Genomic DNA, 17,135 nt, shown 5'->3' on the forward strand with positions numbered 1-17,135 from the left:
AATCATCTACAGGCTAAAAAGAATTATATGGAAAATACAATGAAAAAAAATCTACCAGTAACAAATGCTTGCTTTACTTGCTTGATAATTCAGTGCCTCTAATTTCCCAGCCCCTTTTTTAAGAATTCACCCCAAACCAAGCAAATTCATTCATTCATTCTTGACTGAATTTTCTCCCCCATCACTAAACACCAATCTCCCCCACTCCCATCACTAAACATCTACTGAAACAAAAAAACTAATATATGTATTGATTCTACTAACAAAACCCCAAAACGTTTTCAAGGAAGTTTCAAAAGTATCCCCAAAGAACACAATTTCATCCCTGGCCCCTGGCAGCCTCCTTCTTCCCTTCAGAAATTCATTTTGGGTACCCTTTTTTGGGTTGTTTTAAACAATGGCAGTGTAGTCTAGCCTGGTTTAAAGAAGTAATGGCTCTATCAGTAATGAATTGGAGAACTAGGTACAGAAGTTTTATCTGTTGAATGCATATGAATTTGGTTGAGATGGTCAAATATCAGATTTGAGTATTTTCCCGTTTTGCGCATATCACTCAAATTGATCAAAAAACCATTTTTAACCACATTTCTTTCTAATTAGCTGTTCCTGAAGGCCAGCTGACTCTATTTGGAAAATTTTATTCTAATGAGACAATTTGGCCCACTAGTCTTGTGATAGAGCTGGATCCAGTATTAAAATCCTCCAATTAACAAGGAGAGTCAACTATTTTCCTCACATTCACACTGAAAAGTAATAATGCCCTTTCTTGGTAACAGAAGAATAAAGTTGTTCCTTTTCAGGCACTTGAGGGACTTTCATCTTGGGCAACCATAAGGTAACCACGAAACCCACAGCCACATGGAGGCCCTGGGGCTTTACCTTTTCTGTGAAAAGCACATGTGTTTGAGGTCCTGTGGTTTAGGTCACCCCACACCACAGTCCAGTTTCCCCACGCCCAGAGGCATTCTCCTCTTTTTACTGTTTTCTATTTGACTTTCAAATGATTTTGTCCCCACCTGGGGTCTGAAATCCTATAACTATACCTGTACCCTTTGGGGTTTTGCTGAGGATACCAGGGATAACTCGCCTTGCTCTGGATGCCTGTGAGCTATTTGTGTTGCTATAGGTGCATATCTGTCCAAATTAAAGTCAAAAACATTCCACTTAAAAAAAGCCGAGTATAGTTCGACTATGAAACTTACCTCCCTAGAGACAGACTAGAGGCATATAATAGGTAGAAATTGTCAGATAGGGCCAATGTGTTGCTTGGCTTTGCTTTGACTTTATTTGTTACAAGGGTCTCCCCAGAGGAGGTCCCTTCTGATCCCCTACACCCCAGCTGTGCTTCCCTCTCCCACTATAAACTGACTTTAGCTCTACTCCCTCCATATTTTGATATTCTGATCTTTAGACGTGACACATGTGAGAGTGATTAGAGATCAGAGCCCCAGAGTGGGGAAGACTTGAATTCAAGCCTTACCTTTGATACATACTGGCTGGCTGCATGACCTAGGACAAAGTCACAATCTCTCAGTGTCCCAGGGGCAGACTCTTCAAGCTGTAGAACAGTGGCTGATATAGATGGGTGGAGGGTCTTTCCTTATAAAGAATCTCCCCATGCAGATAAATTAACAAGTTTTGAAAACATAAAAAGAAAGAGAAAACAAACAAACAACTTTCCCTCTACCCCCGCTCCACCCTACCACCCCCGCCCCGCCCCAGCTTATCTGTGTAAATGTCTGTGTCTCCAGTGCCTAGCACACTGTGCTGCTAGAGGACATAGTAGGCTTTCACTAAATCATTTCTGAATTGTTGAATCGAAGGGAGAGTTCTTATGTGCTCCTGTGGGTGGGGTGTCACTGGAAAGTAACTATAATTTTTTTGTAAACCATCAATGCCACATTTCCCACCCCTAAGTTAAGGCTAACAGAGATGTAACAATCAAAAAAGGAAGATTTTTCTGGAGCCGCAAAAATTCAAGATTAAAAACAACTTCCAAGTTTATCAGCCAAATATTCAGTTAGGCTTCGGAGGGAGGTGGGATGCCCAAGCTGAGGGGGGTAGGGGTGCAACGTACAGTGGTCAAGGAGGAGGTATGGAAGAGAAGAAGGGAGCCTGGGAGGCGGTTAAGAAAAAAAAAAAACGCAGGAGGCCAGGGTCTGTAGCATAACTCATTTTATTGTCTAAACAGTTTTTGCATAGGAAATATATCCGCTTCCAGTAATTGACTGCAGTATGAGCAGCTGCTAGCAGTATAGGCTGGATATAACAGTAACAATCACATTAAGTCAAGCTTGATTTACACCAGTTTAAAACTTGTGGCAGTTGAGTTCATTTGCAACCCACAAAAAGTACCCAAAAGAACGTTATTCTCCAACCAGGCACAATAAAAAAAAAAAAAAAAATCTTTTGCTAACATTCTGGCCCGGCCTAGGTCTGATGCCAGAGGCCTGGGCTCCAGAAGTGAAGTCACTGTAAGTGTAATACATCCCGACTGCTCGAGGTTCGTTACATCGAGATTGTGCACACGCCTCCTTTTTTTTTTCTTTTTTTTTTCTTTTTAATTAAGATACACTATTCCATATTTTTGGCCCACAAGGAGGAGAAAATGCCAGAAGTTTTAAAATGGATCAACCCTGGTGTGTAGCTAGCAAGCAATAACTGACTACTTGTCACCTACAGTTGTACTAAATGTATCTAAATTAACACACAGCTCTACAAAAGTTGTTCTCAGAGAAATATCATTGAGATGGGGGCCTCTCTTCCCAGGCTACTAAAAGTTCTATATGATATAAGCACAAATTAACAGCTTGATGAAGACATAATCTAATGCAGCTTTTGAGAAGCCTATACCTGGGATTGAGTTACCCCTCACATTCTACAATGTTGTAGAGATTTTTTTTTTGAAGAAAATGTTATTTGAAACATATTTACAACTGAACTCAACAGAGACTGTGAAATTGAACAGGCACTGCTCATTTGTTTGAGTTTTTTGGTAAACATTTTGCTGGTTTTTGTTTCTTTCTCATTTTGCATCAACTTTTATCAGTCCATGCAACTTCAATGCCCTCAATGAAGAATGCATAATAAGCCATACTTCTTTTAAAAAAAACAAAAAACTTCCTTCTGCATAAAGAGATACATTTGCCACATCAGTCCCTGTAGCACAGTTTTCAAAACCATTCTGTCAAAAATACAGTAATACAAAGACTGGCTTTAGCGTCACTAGCTCACACTGCTTTTCATTTTTTTTTGTAGGCCACCTTTTGTTTTACTGGTACTATATCATGCAAGAAAAGTATCAAAGGCTTACACTAACATAAGGGTATGCTAGTGGCACTGAAGCCCTTTGCACAAATTTAACATACATTTGAATTGCAACACACAGATATTTCTAAAGAGTAATAACTAGTGAACGCTTTCATTATAAAAAAAAAAAAACTACTTACAACCATCGAAGAAAAAAATTGCAACAAAAAAAAAATGTAAAAATTGACCGTCTCCAACTTGTCCCCTTTTTACTAACAATGTGACCACCAGAACTGTGGTACGGAAACAGTACAGAGAGTTGTCATGGCAATGAGTTTGGATGATGCAAAGGTCATTGTGCAGGGTTATAGGGCAAAACCAGTGGTCCATGTTCTCCTCCAAATGTGGTGCTCCACCACACCCACACAATTGTGAGCAATTACAAAAAACAGGGGAACTAGCAGAAAGTGCAAAAATATGAAGGAAGCAGTTTTCAGCCCCTTCAGCATGGAGTAGAACATTCACTTTTGGGTTTTTTTTTTATTTCCTGTTGAACACGATTAGCCTGCACATTATAAAAAAAAAAAAAAGTTTTCTATAGAAACCCAATAAAAAAAAAAGTCCAGGAAGCATGCAGCTGGTTAATGTTAACAAAAGACCTTGACAGGAACATGTAAACTATATTGGATGTCATGCTTGGGGCCTAACTGCCAGCAACATTATAGAGTTGTTTCATTAAAACTGAATACTGTACACTGAGTCTGGGATAACTTTCTGCAGCCTTCATGGTTCCACACAGTACATAGGGTTTTCCAAAGTAGGTAACAAACACATCCTGGTGACACACTGCTGAATATGTCCCTGTGCAATCTCTTTCGTTAAGTCCTGATGAAGCTACAAGTCACAAATCCAAGATTCTGCTCCCTGAGGACACAGTTATGTGAGACCTAAGTCCTGCTTTACTTCTCTGCCTATCCTGAATGCTCTGTGAACCTAATCTTAAATACCATCACGTAACAATCACAAAAACTTTTGCTAAAGGCCATATATACTAATAAAAAGACAGTGGTGCTTCCAACAGTCTGAAATGCTCAGAAAACCAACTTTCCAATACTAAATACAACAAAATAACCTTCATAAAATATAACTTTTCTCCATTTACAATTTTTTTTAAAGGATTAGTAACCTATGCTTTTTAAGCACAGGAATCTGCGAAATAACTCCTAACATGGACAGATTTTTTTTTTTAATACATAACTTAAGAAACTGGAGAGTTTTAACCCAAGTCCAGTTTCTAAACAAGGAATATTCTTGTTTACTTTAAAAATGGAAACAACATATAGTTCCATTATAATTGTTAAAAAGTTAGCTTTACAAACAAGGGAACTTTAATTAAAAAAAAATCTTAACAAAACTATACAGTGTACAAATTACTGTCTACAAGGTAGGCGGTTCGTTAAGAAGACCTTTCGCTCTTCTCCATTCTTGCAGCTTCACAGATTCATTCACATATATATTTTTTTTAAATGGAGCTGCCCACCCAAACATTACCCCACAACTATATTGCTATAATTAATATTTTTGCCATGTCTTTATGTACAGTCTCCTTCACTGCCTTTTAACTTTTTTTTTCTTTAGTCAAGCCTCAAACGTTCATGTCACTCCAGGGGAAACACACTTCAGTGGCACTGCCAAGGGGCCAGGGCTGCAAAGCAACAGAATAAAGGTGAAACAGTGCACATAGAACGGGGTGGCTTGAGACAGTACCCCACTTCTGGAACCCTAGGGTGACCCACGCCACCCAGAAGCTCTGCAGTTCTGGCTAGGGATGGGCCATTCGAGAGCTACAGAAGCAGGGCCCTTCGTCAGAACATAGTTCCTGGTGAAGGAGGAGGCCAAAGACTGGATCTGAGTCTTTTCTTTCTCTATATATATTTATATATATATATATATGTATATATATATGTATGTATGTATGTATATTTTAAATATCTTGATCTTAAAAAAAAGTTGATTAAAAAAACTCAAAATAGGCCTTTATATTAAAGAGGCAGGCAGTAAAACCCACAGTGTAACTAACTTATTATTCAGCTAGAAATGCTCATTCATTCATTCACATCAAGAGAGTGAGTCTGCCCTCAAAAAAAAAATACTGTGTGTCTTGTGAGGTTGATTTGTTCACACAATAGGTCAAAGATATCTGAAAAGCTCAGTTAAGATTATCTGTAGTCTACCAGGGTGAGGATCACACAAATTATTGCACTTACTTCTGAACTTCAACTGGTCTTATCCTGCTGTGCTATTCAACATTTGGGGACATCATACTGAATGGGTTAATCGAATACAATTGTCCAGCATGTAATCATTGTTCATAAGTATTCATTATTAAATGATGTACTGGGAGAACAATAGACAGTTTATTTTATTAGACCATGACCTAGGGGGTCTTCAAGACAATCTACCATGTTTCACTAATTCCAACAGCTATTCTTTCCATTAATACTCTGACTCTACAGACTCTGGAAGAAAAGAAAATATGAACAATATAAAGTTTTCGTGCCCTTTCTTCCCCCAAATATCAAAGATCAAATAGAAATGTGAAGTACTATTCCTTTAAAAAATTCCATCATCTTCTAGAGGGCTGAATTTGTCCACAGGAAAATTATTTCTACACCCTCCTTCCCCTTCTGTATTTGCTCTTAGTCAGAAAGGATATGTACAAATAGAACCTATAGATGATTAATTTTTTTCTTCCTCCCTTGAGATGAACATCCACTGATATCTATCAGTCCAAATACATTCAAGAATAGCAACTCTCTGACCTTTTTGATGTTAAAAAAAAACAGTCACTGCCATCAGTTTATAATATTAAGACACGGGTAAATCACATACTCCATCATCATAAAATGATGAGTTGGACAGGCTAGAATTCTGGGGACGGGGTGAAGAAAGGGCACTGATTCCTCCAATGGAGGCTGTATGTATGTTGTATAAAAGAAAGTGTGTCCCTAGGTAGAACCATTAGTGAGAAACACCCTCTAAAGTGGATTTTTAAAAAAGATATATCTTTGCCAAGTATGAGATGGCCTCACTCTCACTGTGGGTCTTGACCTCTCAAGAAAAAACAAACAAAGTAAGATAATTTCCTCAAGCCAAGTCTGCCTCCAACAGAATTCATTACTTTTTATTTGTGTGTATATGTGTGTGTGTGTGTACGTGTCTGTATGTGTGTGTGCGTGAGTGTGTGCGTGCATGTGTGTGTTTAAATCCAGAAATGAGTTCAGCTTGCACCCCAGGTGGGAAGTTAACGAGAGGGAACCTATTTTTAAAGTTTGTCACAGTAGGCAGAACAGTCGCTTTGCAGCCCATGCCTGTCTAAGGGTACACTGCTTCACAGCTACACTGTAAAGTGTTAAAAATCCTCCCACCCACCCCAGAATATATATATATGTATATATATATATGTATGTATAAAAAAAAAATCCCCTGTCCATCTCTCAGTACACAAAAGGACCTCATCACACTGCAAAAATAGCAGTACCCACTTTGGTCAATTAAAACAAACAAACAAAAAAAAAGCATACATCATTCTTTTTTTTCTTTTTTTTTCTTTTTTAAATCTGTGTACTTACCTATAATAACCAATACAGCTAAAAGCACTACCTACATAGGCAAAACTTGGTATTGCATAATTCGTAAAAATTTGAAACCCCCCCTCCCAAATATTAATTGGAAGATGAAAAACATGAAAGGTTAATAGAAAAAACACCAAAATACTGAAAATATTGCTGGTCGATTACAATTTTTAAGCGGCAACTATACACAGCCATGATATGCTTTATAAATGTGAGATAAAGGTATAACTGTCTAAAAAATCCATGATGTCACACTTTTTTTTCATCTGGAGTACAAAATATTTTGTCATAAAAATGGTAAAGATTTAAAATTATAATAAATGCAGCAAAACAAGTGTAGTGATGTCACTTTTTTAGATTTCAAGGCAAGGCACGTAATGTGGACATTATATCTTCGTGCAAATTAGGATTACTGGAAAGAGTATTTTTGTTTAATTAAAATTTTAAGAGACATAGAGGCAAAATGTGTCTGCCCATGCACACTACAGTCCTGTCAATACGAGAAATTTGTTGAACAAGGCTAATTTCTGAAAGCACCATGCAAGTTTCCAGCACCCTGATGACTTCTGTTTTCTCAAGAGTGCATTTTTATATCCCACCCCTCTTTCACTCGTTCCCAGTTTGTAAACTGTAAGCTTTGCCCTTGTGACATGGATTTGCCTGCCTCTTTGTCTCTATGATGCAGATTGTAGAGAACCTTTTGTACACCCTATGGGTTCTTGATGCAACCAGTAATTTTAAATAAATAAATCCTACCTCCATGGAGGCAGCAGCTAAACCAACATAAGTGCTGTGTTTCTATTAATTTCTCTTTTTTTTTTCCTCAAGCACATGATTTGTCTTGATTTAATGCCTTTGAATGCCCTCAAAAACTGAGGGGAAAATAAATTCGTTCAAAATTATTTTAAATTCTTTTTAATCCCCTCAATTTAGAGTCCAAGGGCTGAAGGACTTATAATGATGATTCCCCTTTAGATATAAATTTTTAAATTGCACTTGCCTCTGTTAAGTGTTTCTTTTGTGGGGAAAATATTATATTAATTTTTACTGTTGCATGCAGAGATAACACTTTACCTACATAGAGGCATTTCTTCCATAGAGCCTTTGTGTTCAGACCGATTTTTTTCCTTTTTTTTTTTTTTAAAGATTTCAAACTGGGTTACACACGGGAAAAGGCTGGGTTAAGGGCCAAAGTTGAATTAATCTGTACTGATAACTAAAGGCTACAGAGCTTGGATTTATTTTTGAACTTTTAGAAATCAGAGTGTTTACAAAATGGCTGGCTCAAGGCCCTTGTCATCTGGCAGCTTTAAGGCTGCCTCCTAGCCTTTGTTTTGTGAGATAACCAGGAATAGTGATTCCATGCGTAAACAACAAGAATACTAAACCAAGAAAACTAGCTTATCATGCAAATATTAAGGCATCTAGAAAGTCAGTTAAAATATATTGTCATCGAGACAGAACATCTATTTCCCAGCGGACTTCATATAACAAAGGCTACTTAGCAGGGGCTGCTCTCTACCCATCAGTGAAATATCATCGACCCTTTTTATGTCATTACAGTTTCAACCTTAAGGGAATTAGTGATTGTAAGTGCTGCAATTGCTGGTCTATATTTTTTTTCTTCTTTCTTCAGTTTCTTTTTTTGTCCCGTCTTCCTTTTTTCATTTCTTTGCTTTTTTTTTCTGTTTTAAAATTTTTGTTGTGTGGTTTTTGTCGTTGTTCTTTTGGTTTTCCCTCAGTTGCTTGTTTCTGCTTGAAGGAAAGGTTCTCCGATTATGTTCAAACCATAATTCTGGACATTTGTTGGCAGGATTGGTGTCCTGTTTGATACTTGAAAAGGGACCAAGCTAGCCCAGGTACCAGGACTGTTGAAGAGGGAGAAAAGGAAAGAAAAAAAAAGAAAGAGACATGATTTTAAAATTTGTAACAACATTTGACATGTAAATTCCATGAGCTAATTATATTAGTATACATTTAACCATCAAGAGTTAAGAGAAATAAGGTTGGTGACCTTGTGAATCTTGCCATTATGATTTCACACTTACAGACTAAGACAATATATTAGATGGGTTATAATAAATTGTAATATTAGCATTTTAGGCATATAGTATGTGGTCTGCTTCTTTCATGGAAAGCAAGACAAAATAGAGGGCAAAAACCCAACTATGGCAGATAAGAGATCATTGAAATCCAATCTAATTGAGGATATTCTTTATTAAATTGTTTAATCCATACTTAGGCATGTGAAATATTACATAGAGTAAAAAGAAAAAAAAGTGGTACACAACTTCTATAAATGTGTCAAAACATCAGTTCTATTGGTCAGTATGTTTTTTAACCTTACATAACCAAATGTTAACATGGCCATAAATTCTACATCTACAGAATTAAATGGATATGAAGAAGACTACCTAGATGAGGTGAAAGATTTCTCTTCCTTCCTTATATGAAAAAAAATAAAGCTTTCCACAGAGAAAAGTCCAAACATTATTACTGTGACTTAGGAGAGAAATGATGACCATACTTAGATTTTAACTCCAATTTTTCTTCCAGTACAGTCACTTCACCAAATGGAACCAAAATTTTTATCTTTACAGATCAGACACATTTGTGAGAGAGGATCATCGTATGGCATGTGAGGCTCTCTCCACTTATGATTACTGTTAGCATTTTAACGATTTTTCTTTCTGCCTTTTCTCTCCTCCTCCATGGCTTCATCACAGATATAACCAGAGTGTAATTAGTTAAGGAACTAGACCTTGATTTCTCATGTTAGCTAGAAAGATAAGTCTCAACATCTGCCCATTTATATCCATTGACCAGGCAGATCTTAGCCTAGGGTACTGTGCTTTGCCATGATGCTCTTAAAATCAAGGCGAAATTAAGGTAATGTCCAAGTGACTAAAAAAAATAAAAGGGAAGATATTGATGTCGCATGGTTGTTTGGAAATTTTGGTTATTTTAAGAGGTGACTCTGAAGGTTCCATTTTTATTCAGTGCAAATGTTACATAATTGATAACCAACAAAGCACAAAATAATTTGGTAATTTAGTCTTGTCATACCCAATGTTTTCCCTTTAAAAACAAACTGGATTATTCTTCATTTTATCATTAACTTTACAATGTTATTTGTCATCAACTTTTTAAAATTATAGGTGTATGGGGCCAGATGTAGGTATGTTGTAGTGGAAAGAGTACTGGATTAGGGGGGTCAGGATCCCATTTTAGCTGCTTTACTACCTGTGTGATATGGGGAAAGTCCCTTCCCATCTTTGGACTTTAGCTTCCTGAACTATAAAATACGGAGACTGGACCAGATAGTGTTTAAATTCCCATCCACCTCTAAATCCTACCTATCCTTTCTATTTTGAACCTTTACAAGTAGCACAAACATTTTCTTTTATTTATTCTTAAAGTTCCATGTACAAATGCAAGTATGTTCTAACATTTGGAAGAAAATATTAGAGGATATATGTATATATACATTAATAAATACAATACAGTAATACACACATATATGTATATATGTATGTTTGTATATGTGTATGTGTGTGTATTTCTTTGATAGTACACAGGTAGAGGAAGCATGACAATAGTGGATAAGAGTTGTCCTTAGAATAAATAAGAATAACTAAGTTCAAATCCACTTTCTTATAAATATTGTCTTTGTGAGCCTGGGCAAATCATTTAACCTCTTAAGCTCCAAGCAACCCTCGTACACAGTAAACTGCTCAACAGTTGCTGACCTGCATTGGTAAAGATAGTTTCCTCACTGAGAGTTCCCTTAACCAATAAAATTAGCAGTTGGGTAGCACAGTAGATAAGGCCAGATAGTTGGGTCCGGAGTCAGAAAGACCCAAATTCATTCCCAAATACTTAATAGCTGTTTGACCATGGGCATATAGAGTAAACCTCTGTTGGCCTCAGTTTCCTCATCTGTAAAGTGGATATAATAATAGCACCTAATCTCTCAGGGTTGTTGTAAGGATAAAATGAGATAATGATAGAGCACTTAGTACAGTGCTTGGCACATAGTAAGTGCTATATAAATTCTAGCTATAATTATTGTTATTAAAATTGTAGATCTGGAAGAAAAAAATGTCTTTAAAAAATCTAGCTTATTTACATAGTTTCCTATGAGGAGATTTCTGAATTAACAGTCTAAAAAGAAAAAAAAATCACCTACATTTTTCATGCAATTTTAGATTTGATTTCAACTCAAGCTGCTCTACATTTCAGAAGTGTATTTTTCTGTGCTCCACTTGTACTTCTACAATGAAAAGTAACTTTATTCATGATTATGGGTTTCAATGAATACACTATTATGCTATCAGTTATAAAACCCAAATTTTTTTGAACTTCAAAAGATGTATTGAGAGATATTTGGAGCATGCCTGCAAAAGTGAGCTAACCCATTTAAGGAAAAAAAAAATCTACTCAAATCAATTTGATAAGAACGTGTATTTTAAAAGTACAAAAATATCCAATACCAGAGCCACCTGTAAGAGGCTTAATTGTTTCAACATGTTTCTTTATCTTTCTACTCTGTATATGTTCAATAATGTTTTTATTTGTTTTTGATTCGTGCCATTCCAATTTGAATAACACTAAAAATATATACTATGAAGAGACTGATAAAGAAAATACAAAATCTGAAATCAGAAGTCAATATTTGCAAAGATAGGTACAGAAGAAAATACTATGAAAACTAAAGTTTAGCCCAAATCTGACACTTCCGGGGGGAGAGGAGGGAACAAGTAAAACAACATAATATCCCCGATTTAAATGATTGGTAGGAAAATCAGATGCACTGTTTATAGATTGTCTTCTTGAAGAAACATAGTATATTTTAGGGATTGGAAGTAGGTGTAACTCATTCTTAAAAAAAGACAACTACATGATTATAAAAAAGAATATAAATACATAGTTGTTTTTTATAGTAGGTTCTTTATCCTGGGCTTTGTAAAAGACTGATATTTTTCATTCTTTGGAAAATGTTCAATAAAAATAAATTGCTGTTAGAGCCTTACAGGACTCTTGCTGCAGTATGACTAACAAATTTAATTTAGATGTTTATTTAAACCTTTCAAACCTCCTATCCTACATTATGACCATGTCAAAAATGCAGTATGCAATATATTTGTCAATACTGTTTATGGACCCTTGGGGAAGAATAAATCCCCTACATTAACACTATGCAGACCCCATATATGAGCTTTACAAGTCTCTTATTACCAATTTGTAAGTTTGACTTCAGAATTATAAGGCACAGGGCCATGTTAGAGTTTGGGGGTTTCCCTGTTGCAAATACTGATTTTTACTTAAAGGCCATGACAACAGCATAAAGAGAAATGGAAAATTGAAGAAATTATCCAGATCATTCAAGTGCAAAGTCCTTTTGCCTCAAATTATATATATATATATATTTCAAATGACAAGTACAAGTATCAATCATGTATATTTAGTTTCCTTTATGTGTAGGCATATAAATAGTAAACAGCAGAATAGCCATATTTCAATAAGAAGCCAGAATGGCTGAGTTTCAGAATCTTGATTATTGCAATTAGGAATAGAATTGAATGTGAATGGTTGAAAGTTTCTGATACAGGACTTGTTGCCTCTCTATCTGCCAAGATATTTGTGTCTCTAAGCACCAAGTAATAGAATATAAGTGACAGTATATCCAAATTTTATGCTAAATACCCAGATGAGTCTCCTGAGTAATATATATTTCAATTCCAATCAACAAACATTTATTATCTTCAAATATATATACATTTTGTTTTTGTTATATTTCCCTTTGCTGGAATATTTTAGCAGGAAGAAGGAAGGTTATAAAGTAGGAAGAGAGTTATGGGGTGGATTGACTAAAAACACTGTGGCTGCTCATTTTAAAGTCAGCTCAACAAAGTACATCTTTAAGAAGGGAGGTATACAAGAACACCAAAAATATTGTCTCTAAATACATTTATGTGAGGTACAACACAGCCAATGTGTTCATGCCTCATTTCTGGAATGTGCTACTACAATATGCATGCATGATGATTGACTCAAAGTTAATAAAAGCATAAACTTCTTACTTTTATTGAATAGCTTTTCATTATTACAAATTTCATGACCAAATTTTGACCCCTTATAAATACGTCTAATTCATGTCTATGGAATTCATGAGTAAACAGAGAGATAAAGAAAAAGTTGTCTTCTCTCCTACTTTTTGAAAATGGCATTCCATTCTTATATTTCTTGTGCTATAATCTGAATTAAATAAGTGACAAGTACCTTTTTGCTAGCTGTGTATAAATTAATTCCAGCCAAATTTCTCTGTTTGCTTTTTACCTAAATGTGTGCTATTTCATTTTCCACCTCTCTCTTCTTTCTTGGAATATTCCATCCCTGATGCCTGGAATGAATCTGTCTCCACCTCCAACTCTGAGAGGCCCTCATGTCCTTCAATGCTCAGTTGATAGGCTAACTCCTTCAAAAAGCCTTTCCTGACACCTCCTCAAATAATCATGTACGTATACTTAACTTTTTACATATTGTATCCTTCTAGTGTAATAAAGCAGGCAAGACTATGGAAGGCTATGATGGGGAAGGGGAGTAGAAACCATATTAATGGATCCATATTTAAACAAACCAATGAGCAGAGTATGGGTGATAAACAAAATGAGAAAGAGATGAATAATAAACAGGCCTCATAAGTAGTACAGAGACATTGTGTGATGATTTGTGACAAGACAAAAAAGTAAAAGGATTGCTCTAGAGAAAGAGAAAAGAAGAGTCAGGGTAGCATTCTACATCAAGAAGATATTAACTTTAATGAAAGCCTTACTAGAAGTGTCTCCCAAGAGTCTGTGATGGGGCCTCCTCTTTTTTTTCTCTGTAGGCTTTCATTGGGTAATCTCATCAACTCCTGTAAGTTCAATATTGTCTCTGTATAGATGAATCCCAGATCCACTGTATATATCCCACCCTAACCTCTCTCCAGAGCCCCAGTTTCATCTTCACATCTGCGCTGTAGGCATCTCAAACTCAACATATCCAAAATAACTCTTTAGCTTTTTTTCCCCAAAACCTTCCCTTCTTCCCAACTTCTCTATCACTGTCAAGAGTCATAATGCCCTGTCATTCATACTGGCTCACAACGTTGGTATCATCTTCAAATCCTCGCTCTCATTCACTTCACATCTAATCCCTTGCCATAACTTGTCATTTTTACTTTCCCATCTTTCATATATGTCCTCTTCTCTCAACTTCCATAAGCCACCAACCTGGTTCAGGCCCTTATCACCTCCCATTTGACCACTGCAATAGCCTTCTGATTGGTATCCTGCTTCAAGTTTCTGTTTATTCTAATCCATCCTCTAGAGACTCAGCTGCTAAAAGGCTTTTTCTAAAGCATGGGTCAAACCACATCAACCCACTACTCAGTAAACTCCAGTAGCTCCCTATTACCTCTAGGATCAAATGTAAAGTCCTCTTTTTCATTTAAAGCTCTTCATAGTCTGTCTCCTTCCTACCTTTCTAATCTTTTTACTTTACTCCCCTCCACAACTTCTTTAAGTTCCAACTACACTGGTCCACCTACTGTTCCTCATTTACAATATTCTATTTCCTTCCTCTATGACTTTGCACTAGCTTGTCTCTCATGTCTGGAATGCTCACCATCCTCATTCTACCTCTCATTTTTTCCTGGCTTTCTTCAAATCCCAGCTCAAACCCCACCTTCTATAAGGGTCCTTCCATGACACTCCTCTGCCCCTTCCCCCAACCATCTGACAGTACCTTTTCTCTGAGATTACCTCCCATCTGCACTGTATCTATCTTGAATGTAATAATGATTTCCATGTTATCTCCTTCATTAGAATGTGATCTCCTTGAGGGCAGGGACTAGGGTTTTTTTTTTTGTCTTCCTTTTTTGTTTGTTTTGCTTTGTCTTGCTTATTTATATGTTTGCTTATTTGTTTAATCTTCTGTTGTAATCTCAACACTTAATCTAGCATGGTGTCTAGTACATAATATATGCTTAAGGCATGTTTTTTGATTGGTTGATTGCTAGGTTGTTGGTTAGTTGATTGAGGCTTGATGGAAAGCATTTGGTTGAGGATCAAATGAAAGAAAACAGAGACCACATTGTGGCAGGAGTGAACTACAGACCATCGGACTTGACAGAAGAATTGGATGAGAAATTCCTGATGCAGATTATAAAACTGGCATGGATTTAGAATCTGGTTTTAAGGAGAGGTGGCAACCTTTTCACTCTTGCATGTTCTCTGCTAAAAAGGTAATGGCTTGACAAATTCTTGGCTTGCTTTGCCAATAGTTCGATCTTTCAGAAATGACTACTTCTATGGACTCAATTATGATTGAGAAGAAAGAAATTATTTGTTAAACCAAAGTGTTAGGAACTTTGGAAAGGCACGGCCATGTATAGCTTGACATGTACTATAGGCTTTGGGAGAATATATTTCAAAGAATTCAGGGGTAGCATATGTAGGACACCATGACCTGGGACTCTAAAAGGGAAGTCAGCTTATTAAGTATGGGAAGTCTCAAAACCAAAATTATAGTGCTCAAGTCATGAAGCAGAAAGGGGGAATGGGAAATCTCTAAAGACAGAGGAAATCATTGAAAAAACTCACGTTTAAAAAGGACAAGTATAAGAGACGAAATCAAGAGCAGTTAACAATGAATGAAGAGAAGTTAGAACCTGTAAGATAATATCAGGCAGGCCAATATCCCCATTGGTGCTCACGGTTATGATAAATTCTAAAGACAAAAATGAGGTGTCTTTTTTTAAAATCTATGTTGGGGGCAGAGAAAGAAAAAAGAGATAGCATTTCTGCTTATAATGATTAGGACAATTATAATAGGTAACAAAGAAAAGGTAGCATGTTTTATTTCTATTTAATTTCTAATTTCTTCACCAGAGAGAAGAATATCCAGCCTGAGAAGGATAAGGCAAAAATAGTTAACAAGGAATTGAACTCCATGTGAAGTGAAAGATAATAAGAGAGGTACCCTTGACAGATTTAAGCAACCTAGTCCACTTGAACTACATTTCAGGGTACTGAAAACATATTACAGGTTTGGCTACTGAACAAGTCAGTGATCTTTTAGGAACTGGTTAAGTGAGTGAGATGCCATAGTACTATCACCCAGTGTTTAGAAAGGGAAAGATACTTCGGTCAGAAAATCACTGAATCCTGGTGAAATTCTAGAACAAATTATTAAATGTGATGCTTGGTGAATACTGAGAAAGGGAAGAGGTGATTCCTATAAACTAGCACGGCATTATTAAGAAAAAGTCCAAGTACACTATCCTCATTTTCAGACTATCGGACTGGCAGCACAGGCTCTGAATAAAACACTGGACGCTAATAAATGCTGATCAAACGACTGAATGGATCACAGAATGCCATGGGCAGAGCCCATCTGGATTTCAACAGAACATTTTACAAAGTCTTTAACAAAATCTTTGGAGACAAAATGGAAAGATATCTATTTTCAAATGCAGTTAAATGAATGCTTGGCAAACAGGATCCAAAGAATGTTGATTAACCGATCAGTGCTAAACTGGAGGGAGCTCTCTGGCAGAGGGTCATGGAGCTCTGTTCTTGGCTCTGCTTTGTTCATCATTTTTATCAATGTCTTGGGTGAAGGCATAAGAAGGATGCTTCCCCCTCTGCAGATCACACAAATCTAGTGGGCAGAGCTAATATGTTCAATGGCAGAATTGGAATCCAAAAAAAAAAATTAAGCAGACTGGAGTATAAGATTGAACATAACAGTATGAAGAAAAATGCAGGGCATACTAGAGAAAGGATCAGAGAATCACAGATGGAGATCAACATCTGGAAGGGACATTAGAGGTCATCTAATTCAAGTATCTCATTTTACAGATGAAGAGACTGAGGCTCAGGGAGGTAGAGTAACTTGGGGCTGTCCTTAGAGTCGGGAACACTTGGTTTCAAGTCCTGGCTGCATGATCATAAACGAGTCACTTAACCAATGACCCAGGCAACTCACTAAACCTAGAAGCTACAGATGAGTTTCTGATTTGGAACAGGGAAGGAATCCCTTACAATGATCAGGGGAAAACCTTTCTAACAATTGTTACTGTTGTTCAGTTGTTTCAGTTGCGTCCAGCTCTTCGTGACCCCATTTGAGGTTTTCTTGGCAAAGACACTGGAGTGATTTGCCAGCTCATTTTACAGATGAGAACCTGATGAAAACAGAGTTAGGTGA

At 36.6% G+C, this 17,135-nt stretch overlaps 1 protein-coding gene across 6 annotated transcripts in view; it reads right to left on the reverse strand.

The window, feature by feature from the left end:
• Positions 1–2,158: 2,158 nt before the first annotated feature.
• NFIB (nuclear factor I B) overlaps positions 2,159–17,135 on the reverse strand; it is a 273,344-nt gene continuing 258,367 nt past the window's right edge. For 2 of the 6 annotated variants that reach the window (XM_036737850.1, XM_036737851.1), the window contains exon 12: positions 2,159–8,752. In XM_036737850.1, coding sequence (XP_036593745.1) covers positions 8,623–8,752 — 130 coding nt within the window. In that variant the 3' untranslated portion in view covers positions 2,159–8,622. The remainder of the gene's footprint in view (positions 8,753–17,135) is intronic. The other 4 variants (XM_036737855.1, XM_036737852.1, XM_036737854.1 and 1 more) reach the window with 4 other exon arrangements.

Source organism: Trichosurus vulpecula, chromosome 9, assembly GCF_011100635.1.
Source record: "Trichosurus vulpecula isolate mTriVul1 chromosome 9, mTriVul1.pri, whole genome shotgun sequence".
Lineage (NCBI taxonomy): Eukaryota > Metazoa > Chordata > Mammalia > Diprotodontia > Phalangeridae > Trichosurus > Trichosurus vulpecula.